Source organism: Lepisma saccharinum, chromosome 2 (genome assembly GCF_977018435.1).
Source record: "Lepisma saccharinum chromosome 2, izLepSacc3.1, whole genome shotgun sequence".
In the NCBI taxonomy this organism is placed as follows: Eukaryota; Metazoa; Arthropoda; class Insecta; order Zygentoma; family Lepismatidae; genus Lepisma; species Lepisma saccharinum.
Genome location: NC_139230.1, coordinates 44,836,522 through 44,862,173, shown reverse-complemented (window position 1 = coordinate 44,862,173; position 25,652 = coordinate 44,836,522). Strand labels below are relative to the sequence as shown.

Here is a 25,652-nt window from a genome sequence, read left to right as displayed (position 1 = left end):
GCTGAAGCCTTTTTATGGCGATCGTATAAGACTGATGTATATGGACACGGATAGCTTTATCCTTAATATTCAGACAGAAGATGTCTATCATGGTATAGCACAGCCTGCATTGCTTGAATATTTCGATACTAGCGAATTGCCTGGCCATCTGAATATTCAACCACACAACAAAAAGGTGCCTGGCAAGTTAAAAGACGAGACACTTGGTGATTATATTGTAGCATTTGCTGGGTTAAGGGCCAAGATGTACAGCTTTGAAACAGTCAGTGGTGCTGTTACTAAAAAAGCCAAGGGCGTTGGTAGAGTAACTGTAGACAAAGAGCTCAGATTTGAAGATTATGAAGATTGTCTCAAATCATGTAGCACAATCAGAACATCAGAATGCAGAATCCAGAGTATGGATCACTTGTTGACCACAAATATTGTAAGAAAAGTAGCTCTGGACCCACATGACGATAAGAGATGTGTTTTATCATGCGGTATACATACTCTACCATGGGGTCATTGCAATTTGATAAGTGGCAATCAATGCCCAATCACAGAGCATGCCTTGCAATAAATAAACAAGCCAATGAACTTATTTGGGTTCAAAAAACAGGCTATTATGGACCTGTCAACACCAGCACCCTCTCCTGATATACAGTCTATGCTATCTAAACTAAGTGGTTTGTTAATTATTCATCTGAATAGCATACTTACAGATGTTGATGTTAATACAGGTAAAACATTGTACATATTTAACAATAACTTAAACCACTACCAGTTACCTGTAGGTGGTCAATTACAATTTATTACAACCCCCGAGGGCAATGTCAAGGTTTCAGTAGGCAGAAATATTTACAGAATTAAGCACTCAAACATGGTTTCTGGCACTGTATATACTGTCTCTGCCGGTGACTGTTTATATATTGAGGTCCTGGGACACTACGACAAACTTATACCTCTTTTTATAGAATTAAGAATCAGATACTCTATAATAAATAACCACTAAAAAAGCACAATGCCTAACGATATAGTTGGCCATACAAGGCGCGAAGATCACAGCGACGAGATTCTGATGCTTGACCTCAGATTCAAAAAATTAAGAAGCGATTTACAAGCTCTACAAACCACACTTAATGCCAGTCTTCAACTTGAGATTACCAATTTACATTAACAATGCATGGACCCTCTTCTTAAGAGGGAGGTGGAGTTTGGCGAAGGTCGCCGTGGAAAGCGCTTAAATTTAACATGGGCTTTTTTGCATTTTGTTGAATATAACGTTTTAGGACAAAAATTTGCCGGAAAACACGCAGTGGATGTGAACTTACTTTATGAAACTTTAAGTACATGACACATTTATGCAATTTCAGTTCGATAAATGTGCACAAATACCATTATTTTTTTTCAATTTCCCATAAGGAAATACGTAAATAAGCACAGAATGGTTATAGGATTTGTGGGTAGCACCAACGAAAATGGCCATTATGATGCATACTAACGTAATGCTCAATCCTTTTATGACTAAGCCAGGGAGGGCTTTTCTTTCAAAAGTCACTTGCACGGCCCAAAATGATTGTTTAAAAATGTCATGTATTATCGACGGCGAAAGATACGGCCGCTTCAGCCGAATTTCATTCATCATAGTTCGCCACTTGGCCACTAGATGTCTCTGTTCGAAAATTGCCCCAGGCTGAAGGGAGGGCTTTTTCGCGCGGGTGTTTGAATCCTCTGCACAGATGGGTTCCGTCCCCTCATCAGAAGGTCCCGTAGCTGTCACAGCTTGATTTATTGCCTCTTTCCCAGGCAAGAAACCAAGAAAGCAGGAAGACCATGAGTTTGTGTATGTTTGAGTGTAGAGAAGCAGACCATATTTACCGTGAATTGGAACCAGTGACACAGTAACTTTATCTCGATCCCTACCGCGAAGAACGTATTCAGGGGGGTCCAGGAGTCCCAACCTCCCCCCGAAAGACTTACCAAGTACAAAAATTAAATAATGAGATCATAAAATAACTTCAATTAAGTAATGAAAATAAGGTTGTTGTTTAGTCGCAATTTGTTTATTTCCGCAAAAATATTGGAAAGCAATACGACTTTGAATGACAGTACCAAAGAAGATTTATGCAAGAATTATTACTACTTATAATAACATGCAAAATATTACCAGGCATTTTACTTTCGTCAACTGGATCTAACATCATTTTTTCATACTCAATAAATATTATGTTCTTTATCTATTTGACATTAATTTCCTTGCCAGGGCAGTTTCTATTTATTTACAAATTTTGCCGACCTTAACTACACGTAAGCTAGATAATGAATACGTGATGTTATACTGTATCACTGTTGTTATATCGCCTTCTTATCTATTAATGTAATAAAAATAGATTAATTATTTTAATATAATTATACTTATTTTAATTTACCATTATTAATATTATTATTTTGAGACATTACGTTAGGACGCCCCTCCGAAATATATATCTCGATACGTGCCTGGTGTTCGATTTGAATAAAATGTAGAAAAGGCGGGGAGGGTGGTAGCGCTTCCTCTTTTTACATTTCTATAGTTTTACCTCACATGTAGTACTTTGTGAGTCAACGGTGCAGGTAGGAAATACGTGTACACACACACACACACACACATAATTGATGATTCGCAAAGGAACTTCGTTAAATTCCCATGCTTGTTCCGCTCACAAATCACATTCTATCCAAATTACAATAGCCTACTATCGTTGTTGCTTACATATGTGTGTGTGTGTGTGGTTCCTAGAACTTCACTATTTCCAAACATAAACTTGATGTGACTCTTACAAAACATTTGTTTTTGGAGTGGAAGGATCATGAAAAGGTCTACTGCTTCTTTGCAAATCTTCAATTAATCTAAAATTTAGTATAAAAACATAATTTTGGCTGACTTGCTAACTTGAGATTTAAAGACAAATTATTAATTTGAATTCTTCATTAACAATAACAAAAGTGACATAAAATGTAGAAGGACAAGACTCCTGGCTTGATTGAGAATTACATTAGAGATGTACAGGTTAGGAAAGGGGAGGGAGAATTCCGTCTTCTTCCTCTTCAGCGCGAACCCTGCCTCCTACATTCTACATGTCCATTCAAAATGTCTTCTTAGTTTCAGATATTTTTGCCTCCCCTATAGCGTAATGGTAAAGATGACCCTCGTAATGTCAAAAGGTCCCGAGTTTGGTACCTGGTGGACGCCCAATAGTTCAATCCCACTATAAATGTAGGTCCAGTCCCGATTAGCCTATCTATACATAAAGAAGACTTACAGAAACTCAAACTCAAGATACTCAAACGACCGGCATAGGGTTGACGGCGCTTGGTGCAGTGAGAGAGCTCCCCTTTGCCAAATGAAAATTAGGAAACAAAAACTCATCTTCAGAGGTTCCCTCACTTTTTCGCCCTTAGATGGCAGCTGCTGATAAGGGATGAGCACCCCCCCCCCCCGAAAAAAAAATTCTGCCTACGGGCCTGCTGTCCTGCATCGTGACCGTCCGGTCTAAGGCGTTATGCTTTGGGCTCTCCAGCTACGGGACGCGCGCAGGTTCGAGTCTCCTGGAAGAAGCGTAACAACTTTTCTCCTGATATTTCGGCCAGTCAAACTCGCGGCCCGCGAGCCGCATGTAGGCCCCAGCATCTGTTAATGCGGCCCGCCTTGGCCCCACTTAACACTTCATGCTTGAAATTATCTATGCATTTGTAGTTATCCCGTTTTCTCTTTTCTCGTGATACAAGACCAGACTCATCCAAACTTGAACACATTGACCAATTTTCCCTACACAGGTATACACTCCATTATAGAGTAGGTGTTGTGTCAACTAAGCAAGCTGATGGACATGTTACTTCTGAAGTACGAAAATATCTTGCCAGCTGGGGGAGGGCAGCGTGCATACTTTCTGTCGCCTATGAGTTTGTTTCTTGATTTTCAAGGATTTACCTGGAAGAAAAGTCAGTTTATGTAAAAGTTTCAGGAAACCATATGGCTGCCCAAACTTCGTGGGAGTAAGAAAAGGACTATAGAAGAGGAATGTAGATTTTTCAAGTGAAATGCTTACTTTTGTTGTGAAGTGAATAGTGAAAAGCGTAGAAAATTTGTACCCTGATAAAGTTTATTCATTCAGAAGTATTTCTATATCACGAAATAAATTTGCCAACCTCTGTGGCGGAGTGGTTAGCACAGCCCGTTGCGACACCAGAGGTTGCGGGTTCGAATCCTGGCCTGAGCATGGGTGTTCTTTGTATGTGTCTCTTCATCAATTTCATCATACAATTACTCATCCTCATCGTCGCCATTAGCCAAACGTGGCAGAAAAGCAACGCTAATAAAAAAAATATTAAAAAATCAGAAATAGAGTTGAGGAGAGGATTGATAACTTAGTCAACGAACAATTGAAAGCAGAAATTGTTCGTGTTGTTGCCTTTTCGCTCACAATATGTGAAATTACGAACGTCTGCGAGCTAGCTGGGTTAGCTCCCTTCATTCGTGGATGCGATTCTCATCTCGATATGACAGTAAAACTACTTGAATGAATCCTCCCCGTGACACAAGGGCTGATATTTTGAAGGAAGTGGAGGTCATTTTGCAAAGTTACAGTCTTCCGTTATATTAAAACTTTTTTAATAAAGTTATAATTTGTCCTTCTCAACTTCTCAGGAATACCATGAATGGCAGGAATATTTGTCCACAGTAAAAATACTACGTGATGAATTTGGAAACAGGTTTCAAGACTTCAGAGGGTGCGAAGGGCAATATTCTTGTTCTGCTCTGCTCCCTTTTCTTTTGATGATGCGTTAGCAAGTCCTGCCTTCGAATGGAACTTATTGAATTGCAGTGCAACTCGTATTGAAAAATAAATGTCGCGAGGCAAAGTTCGTTGGAGGAAAGAGGATTAATTATTCTGCTGGTCGTTCATATGGAGGAAGATGTGCGGGTGCAGTTGTTCGTCATAACACTGGTTTGGCATTTTACAAACTGCACAAGAAGATGTACAATTGCAGTCCTAGTGAAATAGCCAAGAAAACTGAATGGAGCAGAAAAAGGAAGGCAGAACAAAAGTCCCATTCAACGAGCAAGAAATGTCGCAGATCAATTTTCCCGCGACTGAATGGCAAACAGGACGAGAATTACGGACCTCATGCACAGAGACCCGACATGCTAGAAGTAGATTTTGAGAGAGAGAGCAAGGAATTTCTCGCCAGCATCCGGAAGTCGGAATCAGAACGTGCCAAAATAGAGCGAATGACTGTAGCTCAATCCAGGAGTGGTCAATGGATGGAGCAATGCCGGAAACTTCTGACTGCCTCGACGAGTCTGCAAGATGTTGCCCACCACTAGCTGCCAGTCAATTGTCAGAGAAATTCTGTATTCAAAATTTGATTGTGTTTCAATGGCATATGGACGTGAAAACGAAGAAAGAGCGAAAAGAGACGTGGAGAAAGAACTCAAAGAAGCAGTGGTGGATTGTGGACTCTTCATTGATGCCGAAATACCATTCCTTGGAGCATCCCCTGATGGCCTAATTGGAGACAAGGGTATAATGGAAGTGAAGTGTCCTTCGTCTGCATCTACGCTAACACCTGATGAAGCAATCCGCTCCAAGAAATCTACTGCGTGGAATTTGTCAAAACAAGGCACAATTGAAGGAATAAAGACAACTCATAACCACTATTACCAGGTCCAGGGACAATTGCACGTAACAAAGAGAGAATATTGCATATATGCAATGTGGACTCCGCTCGGCGTAAAAGTAGCAAGAATTGACCGAGACGATAAGTTCTGGGAAGAGAAAATGCTTCCAAAACTCGAGCAATTCTACATGAATTGCCTTTTACCAGAGCTGGTGGATCCACGCCAGAGTAGATCAATGTCAATCCGAGATCCCTCTTATATACTGGAAGCAAGGATGAAAAAAGGCTTAGCCTCATAAAATGTTAAATTTGAGAAGGGGTTTGTTTACAAGTATTTGTGATGCATTTTATTTAACTATTTTCTTTTCATATTATTGCATAAAATATAGTGTTTATTTGGTTTAACTATCTACAGTTTCAATTATTGTACGAAATATAGTGCTAGAAAATGTGATTTTTAATAACATTAATATGTGAATCTTTTTTTAATAATGTATATGTTCTATTGACTGTGGATTTGTACTCTTTGATCTGTTGCAATGTTTTGAAAGTTCATGTAATTTTCCCATATGTACGTTGTACTATTTAACCATTTTCCACAATAACTACAATCAGACATTTGTTAACAAGTTGTCAACTAGAATATCGTTGTTTCATCATACCTGTAATATATAGAATTTTAATTAATTTATTTATTGTAATATTGATGTAAACGTTGTAGCACAAGCCATATGTTTAGGTTTAATTGTAAATAATTCATTCTCTCTTTCTAGTTACCTTTCTTTGTATTTTGCACAATTCTTGTTAATTGATGAATTTTGTTAATTATGAATGTGTACATATTAATCTTCGTCATACGTTTGCTGCATTTTGCACAACCACCACAAATGCTTTGTTTCATTATTTAAATTTTTAATATTTTAAGAGCTCTATACATAAAATTTTACCGAATTCCATTTGAATTTAGTAAATCCAAATAATAAATAATAGGGCGTTAAAGTTGAAAATAATGAGACACGAAATTTAGTAAGTTCAAATAATGGGGCTGTGAGCAATTGGAATTACATATAACGTGGGGGTAGGGATTAGTTATTTAAAGTAATAGTGAGGTAGGGGGATTACCAATTGAAAGTAATAGGTGGGATAAACAATTGAAAGTAATGGAGATGTGCGTATTATCAATTGAAAGTAATGGAGACGTGCGTATTATCAATTGAAAGTAATGGTAGGGTGGGGATTATCAATTGAAAGTAATGAGGAGGTGGGTATTATCAATTGAAATTAATGGGGAGGTGGGTATTATCAATTTAAATAATGGGGAGGTGGGTATTATCAATTGAAATAATGGGGAGGTGGGTATTATCAATTGAAAGTAATGGGGAGGTGGGTATTATAAATTGAAATAATGGGGAGGTGGGTATTATCAATTGAAATAATGGGGAGGTGGGTATTATCAATTGAAATTAATGGGGAGGTGGGTATTATCAATTTAAATAATGGGGAGGTGGGTATTATCAATTGAAATAATGGGGAGGTGGGTATTATCAATTGAAATAATGGGGAGGTGGGTATTATCAATTGAAATTAATGGGGAGGTGGATATTATCAATTGAAAGTAATGGGGAGGTGGGTATTATCAATTGAAAGTAATGGGGAGGTGGGTATTATCAATTGAAATAATAGGGAGGTGGGTTTATCAATTGAAATTAATGGGGAGGTGGGTATTATCAATTGAAATAATGGGGAGGTGGGTATTATCAATTGAAAGTAATGGAGAGGTGCGTATTATCAATTGAAAGTAATGGGGAGGTGGGTATTATCAATTGAAAGTAATGGTAGGGTGGGGATTATCAATTGAAAGTAATGGGGAGGTGGGTATTATCAATTGAAATAATGGGGAGGTGGGTATTATCAATTGAAATAATAGGGAGGTGAGTATTATCAATTGAAAGTAATGGGGAGGTGGGTATTATCAATTGAAAGTAATGGTGAGGTGCGTATTATCAATTGAAATTAATGGTAGGGTGGGGATTATAAGTTACCAGGGCACGGATGTTCTTTGCGAGTATCCCTTCATCAATTCCATGTAATCAACATTTTATGTCGTGATTAGCCAAAAGTGACAGAAAGCGACGAAAAATAATCAACCAATCAATCAACGTATCTACACTCTCGGTGGTGTTACATTTCAATTGTTCGGTTTCCAGTAAACATTCCATCTTGACGTCATCCGTAAGACTGCCATTGTGACCGTAATACTTGTAGTTATTTCGGAGCAAGATGACCAGATATGATACGTGACTTATCCTGAGGGGTGCGAAAGCCAAAGCTAAAAACTAAACACAGTACATAATTACCATAGCATCAGGTCTTACAAGATATATACATACAGGTGAGTCACTATTCTGTGACATCATCAGTAATAGGTCTTAATATTAAATAACACAAAAATCACGCAGCAAATTAAAGGTATTACGAATAACATTAAAAATATTTCTAGAATTGGAAAGACCAATAAACATTTGTGGAACGAGAAAGGAAATTAACAACAATAAATATTAGTTCGAGGGAATGCACGTGTCATAATGATACAAAATGATAACATGTAGAAAGTTTCAAATACGTTTGAGCTGTTTTTAAGATGGGTAATACATAAAGTGTAAGTTCAATGTTTACCTATTCGTTACCTTACATCATTGCTACTACTGTAGTTGTACATTTTGTTCCATTGGTTTGTCTTTCGCCTCTTCTGATTATCCCTAGGTCATTCCACATATCCGAGACTTTTTCCTTTAAATTCGAAATAGTCTCGCTCCCGTCCATCTCGAATTATTATCAGCACTGTTCGTAGTAGTTAAAATAATAACTGTTACTATTGTTTGTGCTTATTACTATTAGATACAAATTTTGTATCAACACGAAACCCCCTACAAAAAAAAGAAAGTAAATGGCGACTAGTATGCCTCTGCCTTGTTATCACTGCCACTGGTATGCTATACATTTACACAGCGTACTTTCAATTAGTTATTCTTACTTGATTCGTCGTTACTTTCAACTGATAATCTCTACCTCCTTCTTTACTCTCAATTTATAATCTCAACCGCACAAAGAGAAATTCTACATAATTATAGCAGCCACTGTAATCAACAAAATTTATTCAGTCCAAATCTCATTTGTGAAGGTCCTGACTGTCTGCTGTGGCCAGCCAGCAGTGAATATTTTGCCAGTGGAGAAACCTTGAAAGAAGCCGAAACCAGAATGAAATGAAACAGGCGGTGCCCTTTCGCAGCGGTCACGAAGGGGAGGGGGTGGTGAAGACAGGGGGGAAACATGGTGGCAAGTCTTTCCACCATGGGGGGGAGGTCCTCTGCCCTCCGGCCTGTGCTCTTCCTCTAGTTTAGGACACAACAGAGAAAAATTGCTAGTTCACTGATATGTCGCTAGGTGTCTCTGTATCGCGCCGGGGCAGGAAAACTCTTTTCATGCCAACCTCCAGGCCACTCTTAAAATTGACTCAGAACTTAAATTGCTGCTTCAGAAATACACTGACTTGGCTACACTAGATAATCTACAGAGTCTTGAAGAGGCTGTAGCAGCTCTTCAAGCCAAATTTAAGACTCAGGCTACCAACTCTGAGCAACTGAAACAGCAACTAGAAGAGCAGATTGGTAGTGTCCAGACACAGCTCCAAACAAATGTCAAAAGCATAAAGTCCCAAGATGATTTTGATCTAGTGATTTCTACTTTAAACGAACAGATTCAATCACTACAGATACCTAATCTGGACCCCTTAAACAATGCCATAGCCGAGGTCAAAGAAAAAATTGAGACACTAGAAAATTTTATGAACAACGTACCATCTTTGGATGCTCTGAGTGCTATTACTCATAGTGTTGCCAACATCAAGCTACAACTAGACACATACGAGGATTTTGGCAAAATTCAGAGTACCATAAGCCATCTTGAGGGTACCATAGCAGCAGTACGCAACGATCTGACAAATGTACAAGAAACTCTGGAGTCCCATTTACCTGGTATCGTAGACACTCTTGCCAGTGTCCAGCAACAGATCACCAAACTTGAAAATCTGAATACCGAATCTGAGCTATCCCATTTTCATCACTTGATCGATGATATTCAAACAAAGCTTGAAATTTTACAACAATCAACACCTACTCAGGCAGACATAGCCCTGCTCCAAGATGCTATGCATAGTGTGGCTGACGCTAGTGAATTAAATACTGTAAAATTGGCCCTTGAGTCTCTGCAGAATACGGTGGCCAATCTGCCTACATCACAGGAAATTAAAAATATTAAAAGAGCCGTACATCGTATATTGAAATCTGAAGACATAAAGAATATTCAGACAGAGATCAAACAGCTTACTCAGACAGTGGCTACTCTTCCAACCAATCAGCATATTAATGAACTGCATACTCTGTTTGAGGATATCAGAACCCAAGTCCATGATCTTACAGCCAAAAGTTCAAAATTGGCTGTTGTTGGAAATCTACAGCAAATTGTAGCCAACATCAAGCAACAGCTAGGGACCATAGAATCCAACCAAGCAAATGCTCTGTCTGTTTTTGCCATGCAGCTTCAAGAGACTGTGTAACAATACAAGAAACTTGCTGTGGACATAAGAATCAAACCAGGCCACGACGAGATTGTTAGGACTATCAACGAGCATCTTGAATCTGTAATAAGTAGATTGCTGCTTACAGCAGAAAAAGAAATAACTGGCCTAATCGAGAATCCTAAGCACACAGTAATCCTTGAATTGTACAGTGACCCCAACAAAGAATACGAATCACCGTTTACACCAGGTGGCAAACTGTATATGTTGTCCCCTGCACAATTTTATTACCAGTTCTTCGTAAGGGGCACACTCAAACCGGTCAAGATCAAATACTGGTTACATCCACAGGCACACCACTACCCTACCTTGTCAATAGCCAATGCTGACAACATACCAAAAATCACCAGGGCGGAGTTGGAGGATTTTACAAACCCCGATGCACTAGAAATAGCCTATGCTGAAGATGATGGTTCTTTGGAGTTTGACATACAAATAGTGGATAAGCTGTATTTAGAAAATCCTGTAGTATCAGCTGCTGAACACCCCATAGTTGCAATATTCTTGTTTACGTACTATGTCTAGACAAACCATAGTTGATGAGCTACACACACCAGCCAGACGTAACTATAAGCGACTGCCAGTGATCACAAAAGGCATAGACGATTTGTGGCAGGCTGATTTGATTGAGATGGCAAGTGGACAGCTGAAAAACATACACAAGATCAACAAGGGCTACAAGTATCTACTTACTGTCATAGATACATTTTCGAAATATGCCTGGGCTGTGCCACTCAAATCCAAGACTGGAGCATATGTTACAGAAGCTTTTAGGACAATCATCAATCAGAGTGGCAGATTACCGCGCTATCTACAAACAGATAATGGTAAAGAATTCTATAATTTGGTGTTTCAACAATTTGTTAAGAGCCAGTCAATATGACATTACTCAAGTTACAGCGATCTCAAAGCCTCTATTGTAGAAAGATTCAACAGGACCCTAAAAAGTCATATGTATAAGCAATTTACACTTCAAGGTAATTATAAATGGGTTGCTATGATACCAGAACTTCTAGATCAGTATAACAACTTGGTCCACACCACAATTAATAAGAAGCAATCTGATGTAACCAAATCTGACGAGCAGCAATTGATCAACACTGTTTACTATCCAAGATATCAGCCAACAACCAAAAGACCTAAATACAAGGTAGGTGATCAAGTAAGGATCAGTAAATATAAACACATATTCGAAAGAGGCTTTACTAGAAACTGGAGCACTGAATTATTTACAGTGGTTCAAGTTATACCTTGGACCTGTAACACATATATAATAAAAGACCATCACAACGAAATCCTCAAACGCCGATTCTATGAAGAAGAACTTAGCAAAACTAAACAGCCTGACACATATCTCATAGAAAAAGTCATCCGCAAAAAAGGCAACAAGCTACTGGTCAAATGGCTAGGTCATCCAGAAAACAGCTGGATCAAAGCAGACAAAGTGATACTATGAACACCTGGGATGTTATAAAGCGACTACCAGAGCCCGAGCAGCAGACTAAGAAAAATGGCAATCTGCTAAATGATAATATTCGTTGTCTTATTGTTGGGCCATCGGGTTGTGGTAAGACTACGCTACTGGTTGATAATTTTTTACTGGCACCTAACTGGTTAGACTGGAAAAAACAGGCACTTGTACGTCTTTTCTAAGAGCTTAGAACAATTAAAATATCAGCAGCTGATGAAGCTATACGATGGACTGGATATAGCCACTTTTGAATCAGATGTTAAGCCACTCGATGACTGTCTCGATAACTCTGTTGATGTGTTTGATGACATTATACTGGATAATCAAAACGAGGTTCGAAATTTCTTTACACAGGGGCGGCACAAAGAGATAGATTGCTTGTACCTGGCACAGACCTTTTCTAAAATACCGAAACAGCTGCTACGAGACAACAGCAATTTCATATGTGTGTTTCGTCAAGATCATACTAACCTCAAACACATACATGACGAGTATGTATGTGCAGACTTAAGCTACAACGATTTTTCTAAGTTTTGTGGTAGGTGCTGGAACCAGGACAGCTACGGGTTTGTCACAATTGATATGACAAGAACGCCCAATAGTGTTAAATACAGAAGTAAAATCAACGATTTTCTAGATGTAGAGACTAGGGATTGCCCGATCTGGATCCTGGCGGATCTGAAATCCGGATCCGGTTCGTTCCGGATCCTAAGGATCCGGATCCTAAAATTTTTCGGATCCTCATCCGTGGATCCGGAATTTTCAGATCCGGATCTGGATCCAGAACTTTCGGAACCGGATCCAGAATTTTCGGATCCGGATTCGTTTTGCCATCCCACATGTGCATCTTTGGAAAGTAAGATTCTGCTTATAACAAATTGTTATCTGCTAATATACATATAAATATATACATATATATACATATATATATATATATATATATATATATATATATAATATACATACATACACACATATATATAGTGTGTGTGCACGCGTGTAATTAATAATTTGTAATTAATTAATACACTTACAAGGGAGGTCTAAGTCTCCCCCTCTGATTTCCATGAAACTTGGCAGGTGTATAGAGGCTCCCCCCTCAAATGTCAAGATGAGGAGAAATTGAAGTGGGGATCTGACCCTGAAACCAGGTAAGTATGGCATAGGAAGGAACAGGGGGTATAGGGCCTCTCTATACACCTGTCAAATTTAATGGGAATCGGAGGGGGACACAGTGGTCAGATGATTTTGTCCTCATCTTGACATTTGAGGCGGGTTTTGCCCCCTACAACAGTTTTTTTAGCCGAAACAAAAAAAACACAAATTTCTTCCTTTGGGCCCCTCTATATACCTGCGAAGTTTCATGGAAATCGGAGGGGAAAGCAGGGGTCAGATCCCCACTTCAATTTGTCCTCATCTTGACATTTGAGGGGAGGTGCCCCCAGAACAGATTTTTAGCCGAAACATAAAAACGCGCATTTCTTCATTTGGGCCCGTTTATACACACACCTAGTGTTGCCCACGAGACGAGACTTTGGCCAGTCTCGTCTCGTGTAAATGCTGTGAAATGCTGTCTCGTCTCGAAAATATTCGTTTTTCTCGCAACACATGATCAATCTCGTCTCGTCTCGAATTTTTAAAAGCTCGTGGGCAACACTACACACACCTGCCAAGTTTCATGGAAATCGGAGGGGGACACATAGGTCAAATGCCCACTTAAATTTGTCCTCATATTGACATTTGATGGAGTTTGCCCCTAAAACAGTTTTTAGCCGAAACAAAAAAAACACGTATTTCTTCATTTGGGCCCGTTTATACACACACCTGCCAAGTATCATGGAAATAGGAGGGGGACACAGGGGTCAGATCCTCACTTCAATTTGTCCTTATCTTGACATTTGAGGGGGTTTGCCCCCTAAAACAGTTTTCTAGCTGAAACAAAAAAACACGTATTTCTTCCATTGGGCCCCACTATACACCTACCAAGTTTCATGGAAATCGGAGGGACACAGGGGTCAGATCCTCACTTCAATTTGTCCTCATCTTGACATTTGAGGGGGTTTTGCCCCCTAAAACCGTTTTTTAGCTGAAACAAAAAAAACACGTATTTCTTCCTTTGGACCCCACTATACACCTACCAAGTTTCATGGAAATTGGAGGGGGACACTTATATAACCTCCCTTGTTTGTCTTACACTTTGTAATTATTTAACACTGCATATATTATAATGTTTTATTTTAATTTGTAAAACTGTGTCTGTAGAAGAATTGTGTAATTTTTGTATAATATTTCTATCTTGTTATATGTTTTAAAGGTTTCATCCTGGAATGGAATGTCTCACATTTATGTGTGTTTTCATTTCCAATAAATTAGAATGAATACCTATTCGTTTCAATGGCATTTACAAAATCACCTCTGACATTTTATGTTAAACAAGTAAGATTATTTTTGTGTACGAGTGTGTTAGCTGATGCGTAGCAAAGTATTTTAGGAACAACACTTGAAAAATATTCTTATAGGACTAACTAATGAAAATTTTCTTTGTAATCGAAGATCATAATACCTTTTAAGGTGTGGTAATATTATAATGGGATTGAGATACGAAACTCTCAGATCCGGATCCGAAACTTTCAGACCCAGATCTGGAACTCTCAGATCCGGATCCAGAACCGTATCTTTTGGATCTGGGATCCAGATTTTTCAGATCCGGATCCGTTTGGCCATCCCTAGTAGAGACGTATATAAACAACCATGAAACGACCACCAATCATTGACGAACTTAAATTAAGAGACTATCTTGTAAAACGGTTCAAGGAATGGAAATCAGTGAACCGAGGTTTTTATGAACAACACAAGCGCACAGAACAGCCTATTATTGATGCTATTAGTGAACTGGGTAAAAATATCAAAACTGTTACAGAGCAGAACCAAAATTTGATCACAGAGCTTGTGCCGGTAGCTGCTCGGAACATATTAGATTATCCAATCACCCCCCTTTCTAGTATTCATAGACCTAGTCCTGTTCGTCCTCAAAGAATCGAAGCTAGTCAGGATCCTATTGAATTGGGCCTTCTTGCTCAAAAATATTTAAGCATACCTAAGACAACAAAGACGAGGTCTTCGGTTTATATGCTGACACAGAGCGTGATGGTAGCATCATACATAAAATTGGCAATTTTAGAGTTACATTTATGGGCGATGATCTGATTGTATATTCAGAATCTCATCTTGGAGAAAGAGGCAGTTTTGTTAAGTATCCTGGAACACCTGGATTGTGGGAACTGATGACTCGTAAACGGCTTGACAACTGTACAGATCAAGACTATGAGTACTACAAAGAAATACTAATAAAATCGGATGCCCTGTACCAAAACAACGACCCTACACAAAAAAAAGTCAAGTCTAGCAGTGAAGCAAAATACAACAACTTAATCAAGCCTATATGGACGTAAATTAAGACAGGTAGCGGAATCAAACAGTACAGCACCCTGCCTAAAGAATTTGTCTGGGTTGACGATGTAAGAAAACTAATAGATAGGCTGCTCGTCATAGCTGGTGAAGAAAATGCCGGTAACCATAATTTTTCAATGAAAAAGTCAGAATTATGGATATGATAGCCACCAAATTGTCTAATTTTATAGTCAATGACACTAAGGGCATTGGATATCTTATAAAAATTATTAATTCTCTACCGCCTAAATTTTGAAATACGAGGGTCACTATTTATATTTTGAGCCTTGGCAACACTGATTGAAGTTAGGTGCGATTTGACGTTTGCAGGGAATCGTCTGGCATTATTGACCATAACGTACTTCAAATGTTTTGTCAATAATGTTTTGCGCGACAACAATAAAATGGAATTAACTCGTGAACATTTTCGTGCGATGATTTTTTACGATTTTCGACGTGGATTATCAAGACAAGAGTGCATCGATCAACTTACTTCCACATTTGGCGATGAAGCCCCATCCTTTGCCACTGTGAAACGCTGGTATAATGAATTTAATCGTGGCCGCCATTCGCTCACTGACGAGATTCGCAAAGGTCGTCCAAAATCAGTTGTTGTTCAAGAAAACATTGATGCTGTGCAAAACCTAATACTGCAAGATCGTCATGTGACATACTGTGAGATTGAGGCAATTAGTTCCACCAGCATATATAAAATATTACATGATCATTTAGCTGTGAGAAAGGTATGTTCTCGTTGGATCCCACACAATTTGACAAAAACTCAAAAAGACGCTCGCGTCAATTGGTGCAAACAAATGCTCAATAAATACAATCGTGTTGCTTCAAAATACGTATATAAGATTGTAACAGGTGACGAATCATGGATATATGCATATGAGCCGGAACGTAAACAACAGTCGACTGTATGGGTGTTTCAAGATGAACCCAATCCAACAAAAGTTGTTCGCGCTCGAAGCACATCAAAACAAATGGTCGCCTGTTTATTTCGGGAAAACTGGTCATGTGGCAACTGTGCCTTTAGAGGAATGTAGAACGGTCAACTCTGAATGGTACACAACAATTTGTTTGCCAGATGTCTTCGGTCAAATACGGAAAACAAACAAACGTCGTCGGATCATTCTTCATGAAGACAATGCCAGCTGTCACACATCTCGTCTAACAACCGACTTTATGAACAGTCAAAAAATCGAATTGATGGGTCATCCGGCGTACAGTCCTGATTGGCACCCAATTACTTCTTCTTGTTCCCGAATGTCAAGAATAAATTGCGTGGACGATTTTCGTCGGCGGAAGACGCCGTTGATGCATTCAAAAACCATATTATGCAGGTGTCTCAAGAAGATTGGAAAAACTGCTTTGACAAATGGTTCAAACGAATGCAAAAGTGTATTGACCATAAAGGAGAATACTTCGAAAAACAATAAAGCAGTTTTCAATGCCAAATTCCTGTTTTTTCATTGTTAGGCTCAAAATATAAGTAGTGACCCTCGTATCTCTGAGGGTCGGGGGCTGGTTAATGACATCATAAACAAGCTGCCACTTGAGCTACACATACCAGGCTATCAGTATTGTGGTCCTGGTACCAAACTAGACCATAGACTAAACAGAGGGGACCCTGGTGTTAAGCCCCTAGACTCTGCTTGTAGAGACCATGACATAGCATACAACACACATACTGATCTTGACAAGTGACATGCGGCAGACAAAAAATTAGAAGAGGCTGCATTCGGTAGATTAGTAAGCAGAGATGCTTCTTTGGGTGAAAAAAATAGCAGCATTAGGGACCACCATAGCTATGAACACAAAAAAAAAACTAGGGTGGGGGTTGTAACAGACTAAATAAACTGGCCCAGCAATAAGTGTTACGACTTAAATTTAAACCACTTAATTAAGCTATGTAATCCCCAAATATGTATATAATAAACCTATGATGAAGGCCAAGGGTGTTATGTATCAGATACCTTATGCAGGTCTTAAATCTCCTGGTACTATCAATAGTTTTTTAACCAAAAACAGCGCAAAAAGAAAAGCTCTTGTCTTGCCAAAGGCCATGGTATGAAGTTGTTACTTAGTAACCCCCAAATAAAAAAATTACAGCAATCCAGAAAAAAATCACATGTGGGTGGCTTTATATTTAGTATCCCGGCTATCTTAGCAGCACTCGGTGCAGTTGGTAGCTTAGCAGGGGGATTGGCTGCCATAGCAAAAACAGTAATAGATGCCAAGAAGAATAAGGTCAAATTAGCTGAACAAAGACGCCATAATCTGGCCATAGAAAAACAAGGCAAAGGTCTTAAAAGAGTCATAAATAAGTTTAAAAAAACAAGCGCCACTTACCAACCAAGATATTGAAGCTTTAATCGAACCACTGGGCATCAAAAATTTTAGAGGTGTACATGTCTGATTCTTTACCAGAACAATCGCTCAAAAAAGAGTGTGGCATAGTCAATTTGGATAGCTACAAAAATCAGGGCACACACTGGATCTGCTATCTTAAATATTCAAACAAAGCATTTGTATTCAATTCGTTTGGAGGCATTCCACGTAATAATGTAGTAAAATATCTAAAATCTCATAATCTGTATTACAATGACGATCGTATTCAAAATTTTGAAGATATTAATTGTGGACATCTGTGTTTATCTGTTCTTAGATATCTGTCCCAAATAAATAAACCATCAATTGAAGATTTTCAAAAGGCCCTGTGGTATCTAAAACATCATGGGCATATTCCATCTGACCAGGCAGAATTCAATCTTAAAACTCAAACTACATGATGATATTATGTATCCCAAATCAATAGCTCTTAGAGCATTCTATGGCATGTACTTGATCCCTAATATTACACATCATAACAACACAATCACAGTTGGGGATCAAAAAATTGTCATCACTCCAGGGCAGTATAATATATCTACTTTAAATGCTCAGTTACCTAGTGGTGTTGTCTTAACTCAAAATTCTGTCACTCACAGAGTAGAGATTGTATCTGCTACAGAGACAGTGGATCTGGGTACTATAGCAGAGCTATTAGGCTTCCAGAACAACACAAAACTTGAACCAGCCATCAAACACACTGCTGTTAATATACCTAAATTCTTGGCCATAGAGACTCTGAATATTCATTGTAATGTGGCCGAGGGTATGATAACCAAATCAGATGGCATAGGCACTCACAAACAAACTGGCATCATCTCAACATTCAAACCTAACTCTGAATTTATGGAGCCAAACATCTACACTCCATCACCAACATTATATTTTCCGGTGTGCCATAATAGAATCGACTACATTGAGTTGGTGGTCACTAACGAAAAAGAAGAATTAGTTGATTTTGCTGGAGCCACAACAACCGCCATCATAGAGATTAATATATAAATAAAATACATACTAAAAAATGGAGCATATCGAAAGCTACGAGCTACAGTCGTTCCCTCCGAACTGTAGGACCTTTGCAAATTTGAATCAGCCCAACACAGAGATCGAGGTTGACTTTGACGTAGGGGATGGCTTTATACACCCCCACAGAGCAGACCTATATATCAAGTTTGATGTTGTCAAGCTCGACGGCACAGATTATACTGCTAACTCAAATATAAGACTAGTAGACAATTTTGTACCGCATCTGATTTCTCAAATCGAGATCAGAAAGCATGGTGTTGTCATAAACAGAGTAGATTATCCTGGTATTACCTCTACAGCTTTGGCCACACTGAATTTATCCAAGACTGAGGCCTCGTACTACAAAATCGGTGGATTTGAGACTGGCAATAAAATAATAACTAAGAGCCACACTGTACTGTTTCTGATGCGCCTGTTACCTGGATTCTTCTCAGATTACAAAGACATTATGTGGAAGGGTGGTTTAAGAATCACATTTCGAAGAGCCGCCAATAATAATAATGCTTTGATGAGGTACAGTTCATTAAACTCTACTGGGGCGGTTCTGCCTAATACCCTACCTGATGAAGGCAAATGTATTATTCAGACTATGGAGCTAAGAATCCCGGTTGTTGAATACGAAGCCAGTTATATTCTTAAATACAAAGCAGATATACTAAAACATCCACAGGTGCCTTTACAATTTTATACATATCAATGTGTACAGAAACCTGCCACTGGTAGCTACTACGAATTCGATGCTACGAATTCATTTTCTAGTATACAATATGACATGCCAGATTTTGTGGTGGTGCTGTTTCAGACTGGTCGAGACAACAACCAGCAACAAATTCAAGTAAGTTCGATAACTGCAATATCAAGAACATATATCTTCAAAATGGCAGAAACGAGGTGTTTCCTAGAGAAAATTATAATTTAGACATGTCCAAGGATGATTTTCTTAAATTATACGAGGCCTACACAGCATACAAAAGAGTCACTACTGGCAATACTGACATGTATTACTCACCCGATGAATTCAAAGCACACAGACTGATGTTTGTCATCAACACCTCAAAACGCAAGCAGGTTGTAGGTAATGACAGGACAAACATTAAAATAATCTGTGAATTCCATGATACACCACCTGCCGACACCATATGCAGTGTTATTCTTATAGGTCAGAAATCATATGTTTATGATATAAGAAACGAAAGAGTCACAAAGCAATTCTAGAAGCCTCTTCATAATGCATTGTCTTAGTACTAGATATACAAGTTGGGCCTGGTGCCGAATTAAAATATTCGGGTTAACATATTAATACTCTGAACTGACTGTCAAGTATTTAAGCACACTTGACAGAGTATTACACTAAAGGCAATAAGCTCATATGAGCATCTTGGCCTAGTTTTAAGTGTGGCCAAAACAATGCCAAGAGGGGCATATTTTTTACGATCCTATGGACAACAATCTGACAGATGCAGCTTTTTGTACGTGTTGCCAAATCAATCTGAGGGGGGTCGTACTTTTTACAGGCAATCCCCGAGAGCTTTTTACTAAAGTCTTGGATTAAACAGAGTAGCACACTGTAAGCAATAGGCTCATATGGGCAACTTGGCTTAGTTTTAAGTATGGCCAAACTAATCTGATTGAGGTTCATACTTTTTATGTCCCAGTAATATCTTATTTTATACTACTTACATCATTGCAAATTGAGGGATTTTTTAGAGAAGGGAAATTGTTGATGGTATATTGTCCCTCTCATTATTTACCGAGCATGATAGGAGCAAGAATGAAGGAGAAGGGGAGAAGGGCAACTGAAAGTGAAATGGGTGTTTTAAACATGTCTGGTAATGCCTTTGCTTAGAGCATCTTGGCCAAAATAAACGGTTCCTGTGGTGCAGTAGCCAAATTATCAACCCACTCAGAGGGAGCGTACATCAATCAGTCAGCTGTATTTGCATTGTGTGCCTATTACTGCATTGCAAAATTCTTTAGTGTTGTCAAAAGGTCGTTCCTGTTTCAGTGCAAGTTGCAAAAAGCAGAGACTTAATATTAATTTAACATTGTTGAATTCTTGGAGGGAAGTTAGCTACAAAGCATGTAGCAACTGCAGTAATATATGGATACAGCGGAAGGGAAGGAAAATTCTGAAGTACGAAGCAGGGCAGTGTGGACTGAGTGAGTACTGTAATTTTCTTTAAGATTTATTATTCTCTTGATTTCGCTTGATTTGCTTGGTTCGATCAGTCTGTCATTAGAAATAAAAAAAAAAAAGCTAGCTAGATAGATTAGAACTGATTTCCTCCATGTGGTAGTTGGATTGGCTTCTTTGGTATACGCCAATGTTATTATTCTCTTTGTTCATTAACATCAGAGGAGCGGGAGAGGAAGTTTTTACAAAATATTTTGCAAATCTACAATAGTATTGATATTATAAATTGGTATTTCTATGCTTTGAGTGGTTTTGTCAGGTTATCGATTTACATATTGCACAATAACATCAATCTTCTCATGATTGGCTGGATAATTTCTGAAATATTTGAAATTTGTAAAAAAATCCATGTTAAAAGAAATCATGAAATATAACTGTCATAGCCAAAGACGTATTTAGGGGGTCCGGACCCGCCCCAAAAGACTTATTAAGTACAAAAATTAATTGAAATATAGCCTACTCATTTAGCATTTGTTATATAATTCCCTCTGAAGTTATTGAAAGACAAGGATTATATTTGGATCAGACGGCTTTGATGAACAGGAAGGACATATTTCGGGGGTCCGGACCCCAAACCACCCCCCTTCCCCACCCGAAAGATTCATTAAGTACGAAAATTAAATGAAAATATACTCGTTTAGCATTTGTTGCTTAATTTCCTCTGAACTTATTGGAAGACAAGGATGATATTGGGATATACAGCTTTGAGGGACAGGTAGGACATATTTAAGGGGGTCCAGGGATTGCAGACCTCCCGAAAGACTGACCAAATAAAAATTAAGTAATGAAAATATTAACATTTGTTGCATAATCTATGGTTATTAATTTCATCTGAACTTTTTAGAAGGCAAGGATTATATTGGGATCATACGGCTTTGAATGGCATTACGAAGAAGATTTATGTACACTACTACTGAAAATAATATGCATAAAATATTAATCAGAAACTTACTTTTTTCCAACTACATGTAATATCATTTTTGTTATTCGATAAATATTCAATTATTCATCTATTTGACATTAATTTCATTGCCAGGACACTAGTTTTTTATGTAAATTATTCTGATCTTAACTACAGGTAAGCTACGTAATGAATATGCGCTGTTACATCTTTTTCTTATACAGTATTTTTACCAAATTGTGTAATAATAATATAATATTAATTGATGTATTGTAATTAGTAATAATTTGATTAAATTTAATTATTTTAAATTAAATATTATTATTTTTATTATTATTATTATTATTATTATTATTATTATTATTATTATTATTATTATTATTACTATTCCTGAGACACTTGGTTCAGACCCCCCGCCCCCACCTGAAACATATTTCTAGATACGTGCTTGGTCATAGCATAATTTTCAGTAAAAGGTGATCGAAACTTGGGTTGCCAATACATTTAGATCATTATGTATGCAAAACGGGTGTGAGTATTTGAGAGGGTTGATATAACACTTCTGGATGTGCGACTGAAGTGCACACCCATAGAACCAGGCCACCAGCCACCACTGGATATGCGAGAGGGATGCTTGTACAGATCAACATGAAGATGTGGGGCAGATGATACCAATTATTGAACCGAGTGATGAGAAAAGGAGATCTGGGCAGAGTGTTTGATTCTAAGGCCTCAGATGATAATGTTGTTGAGGATAATGATAATAATAGCAATACGGATCAAACTTCTTATGAAGATGAACCTATTTTTACTTGCTCTTTTCCCTCAATATATTGGGTGGGATGAAACTACACAGTAGAATGTACATATATTTCATCAACAAGTAATAAAATATTTAATTTATTACTAATGTTGTGTAAATTTGTTAATGTCGAAAGTATATTCCAAATAAAATTACAAAAATTCTTGTGATTTCATGATAAATTGTCTCTTACACTAGGTAATCAGTAATATTGCAATACAAGAATATCATTTTTTTACAATATAATAAATAAGATAAATTTTAAACTTTAAGTGATATATTTTAGGAAATTTATATTTATAAACTATTTACAATGTGATAAATGCAAAATCATACTCGAAGAAATAACAAAAAGCAATGAAATTCATATGCGAGTCCCACACTCCCCGTATACCAACTGTGTTACTCTGAAAGACATATACCAACGGAGGGTTAATATTTCATTGAAGCATGTAATCATATCAGCAGATACAGGTATCACACATTTTACACCATTACAATTGTAAATACTGTTATTCCAAAACAACATTTTTGAAGATATTTAAGCATTATTCTCCTTTTTCCGCATAGTACATCTTACAATCTTGCAGGCTAACAAAGCTCTCTTGTATGTGTATCACAGCCAGGATGATTAGCTGAGAGTATTTGTATTGTCATACATTTTATACTCAGTTGTATTGATTGCCCCCTGTACAGCTTCAACTCTTATCATAGATATGGGAATTTTAGCTATCAGTTCTATGTTTTGGTCTTTAGTTCTCGATAAGGAGTTCATCAAGAGATTTGTCCAGGTTTGTTCCCATACTATGTGGTGTGTACAAATAGACATTATGCAGCATTCCCATCATTTTAAAATATATATAAGAAAAACTTTTTTTTCAAAATAATATTAAATTCTGAAATAAATAAAATAAAATTTTCTAGAAAAGGACTTAGCTGAAAATAACTGACATCAGGAGCCATTTAGAATTAAGCAAACATTTTTGGCACCTCAAGGAGTTCTGAGACCATGTTTTGAGGAAAAGAAATTCAGGGTTTCAATATATGAGTATTAAGATGTGTTGCATTTTTCCTTAAAAAAATAAATTTTACATAGAAAATAATGAAAGTGGTATCACTTACCTTACGTCTAAGCATTTTCTTCCCTCATCCCTTTCTCCCTTCTTCTTTTCTGTTACATGTGTGATCCTGCATCATCATCATCATCATCACCATCATCATCATCACCACCATCATCATCATCACCACCATCATCATCATCACCACCATCATCATCATCATCATCTTTAGCAATATTATCAGCTTCATAGGCAGCATCATCAGCAACAAAATCAGTACTATCATCAGCATCATGGGTAACGTGGCTGGCATTGTCAGCACTCCATGTTTCAACCACGGATTCCTACGAATATCAACAAATAAATAAATAAAGTGGTTTATTTAGGTAGTCAAACTTCTGATCCTGTTGGTATATTCATACATTCAGTGTTCACTGGCCAGTCCCCGTGGCGGAGTGGTTAGCACATCTCACTATGATGCCAGGGGTCCTGGATTCGAATCCCAGCCTGGGCATGGATGTTTGCAAGTGTTCATTCATCAATTTCATCATATCATCACTCATCCCCATCTTTGCAAATTAGCAAAAACTGGCACAACAAACAAAGTAAAAATAAAGCAAATCAGTCAATCAATCAGTGTTCACAGATCTGTGATCATATACCAATATTGGCTAAATCCAACTTTTGCCTAAAGCCACTTTGGCATTGATGACAAGTGACATAAGGATAATGGGTCCTATGAATAGGAATAAAACTTTTTGGAGCACATGCTCCATTTCATATAATTAACCCTGCATTTGTCATGCATGGTCTCTACTTCTTTGTATGTATGTGATTTTAACGCTGCCATTTATCAATGATTGTTTCGTCAACCCTCCAGCTGTCTGGCTGAGTTTCTGACCTTCCTCTTGACACCACGATTTTGTTTTCAGTGTTAGTCAGATCTTCAAGCCACTGGTGGGATTCATTGAAACCCACTAGTCTCCGAAGGCTGAATCACATGGAACTGGATATTCAGTTAGTTGGCGCTGAACTAGCTACCTGATCGGATGTCTTAGCTGCCTGGCTGGCTGCTTCACTGGTTTTGAGCAATACACCATGCTCTAATTGCTACTGGCTTTCCTCGACTGGATTCTGTGGAACAGCCAATGAGAGCAAAGTTTGGTCATGTGAAGACAACCTATGAGTTTAAAAAGGAGAGTTTTTTTGTCTCCTTGCGTCTGTGTTTTCCGAATGTTGGTTGTTTTTGTTAGTTTCTCAATAAAGAGAGAAAAAAAGTAGAGATTACATGCAGTGCTTTCGTGTTCAGTTCATTAATATTTAGGTATTTATGCAAAGTGATGAGATGTGTACATGACAAATATGATTAGCCAAAAATGAAAATCAAGTGTATTAAATGTGTTTTTTTTAATATTATTTTTTTTCTTGTTGATGTGAATGAATCTCATGTATGAACAGTAGCGTACGCAGGATTTCATCAATGATGGGGGGGGGGGGGTATTTCTAAAACTTTCTCCACCACTTTACCATTGTTTTATTATACTTTAATTAAATAATAATAATAATCACAATTAATTAATAATACTTATAATTAATTAATTAGCTGAATTACTAATAATACTACTAATACCACTACCACTATTAAGTAGTAGAGATCTACATAAATATAGTATTTATGAAAACAATAGAATGAAATTACTTTCTAGTCATTCGATTTCTATCAAATTCAGCGAGCATTTATTTGTTTCTTTGTTACGAAATAATTGTCTGGTCAACGAGGTGAGACATTTTAAGGATTAAGAAAATCCATAAAAACAAGAAAATATATTAAAATAAATTGAAATAATCAAAGTATGGAACTCATCCAAGGAGCTGCTGTGGTCTGGTCGGTAGAGTGTCTGACAATCATGTGGGAGATCCGGATTCGATTCCCGAAATTGGTTGGAATTTTTCCGGCTTCTTCCCCGCATAAATGTCCCCGATAATTCACATCTGGATTGTCTCGCTGTTCTTCCCAACAAAATATTTTACAATAGTTAGGCTTCTTGTCATTTGAATAATTGTCTAGTCAACAAGG

The 25,652-nt window shown here is 37.8% G+C and overlaps 1 protein-coding gene across 2 annotated transcripts in view; it reads right to left on the bottom strand.

Moving 5' to 3' along the window:
• Nucleotides 1-25,652, bottom strand: part of LOC145984425 (uncharacterized) — a 99,920-nt gene that overhangs the window by 26,028 nt on the left and 48,240 nt on the right. For both annotated transcript variants that reach the window (XM_083118088.1, XM_083118089.1), the window contains one exon: nucleotides 23,640-23,919. In XM_083118088.1, coding sequence (XP_082974214.1) covers nucleotides 23,692-23,919 — 228 coding nt within the window. In that variant the 3' untranslated portion in view covers nucleotides 23,640-23,691. The remainder of the gene's footprint in view (nucleotides 1-23,639; nucleotides 23,920-25,652) is intronic.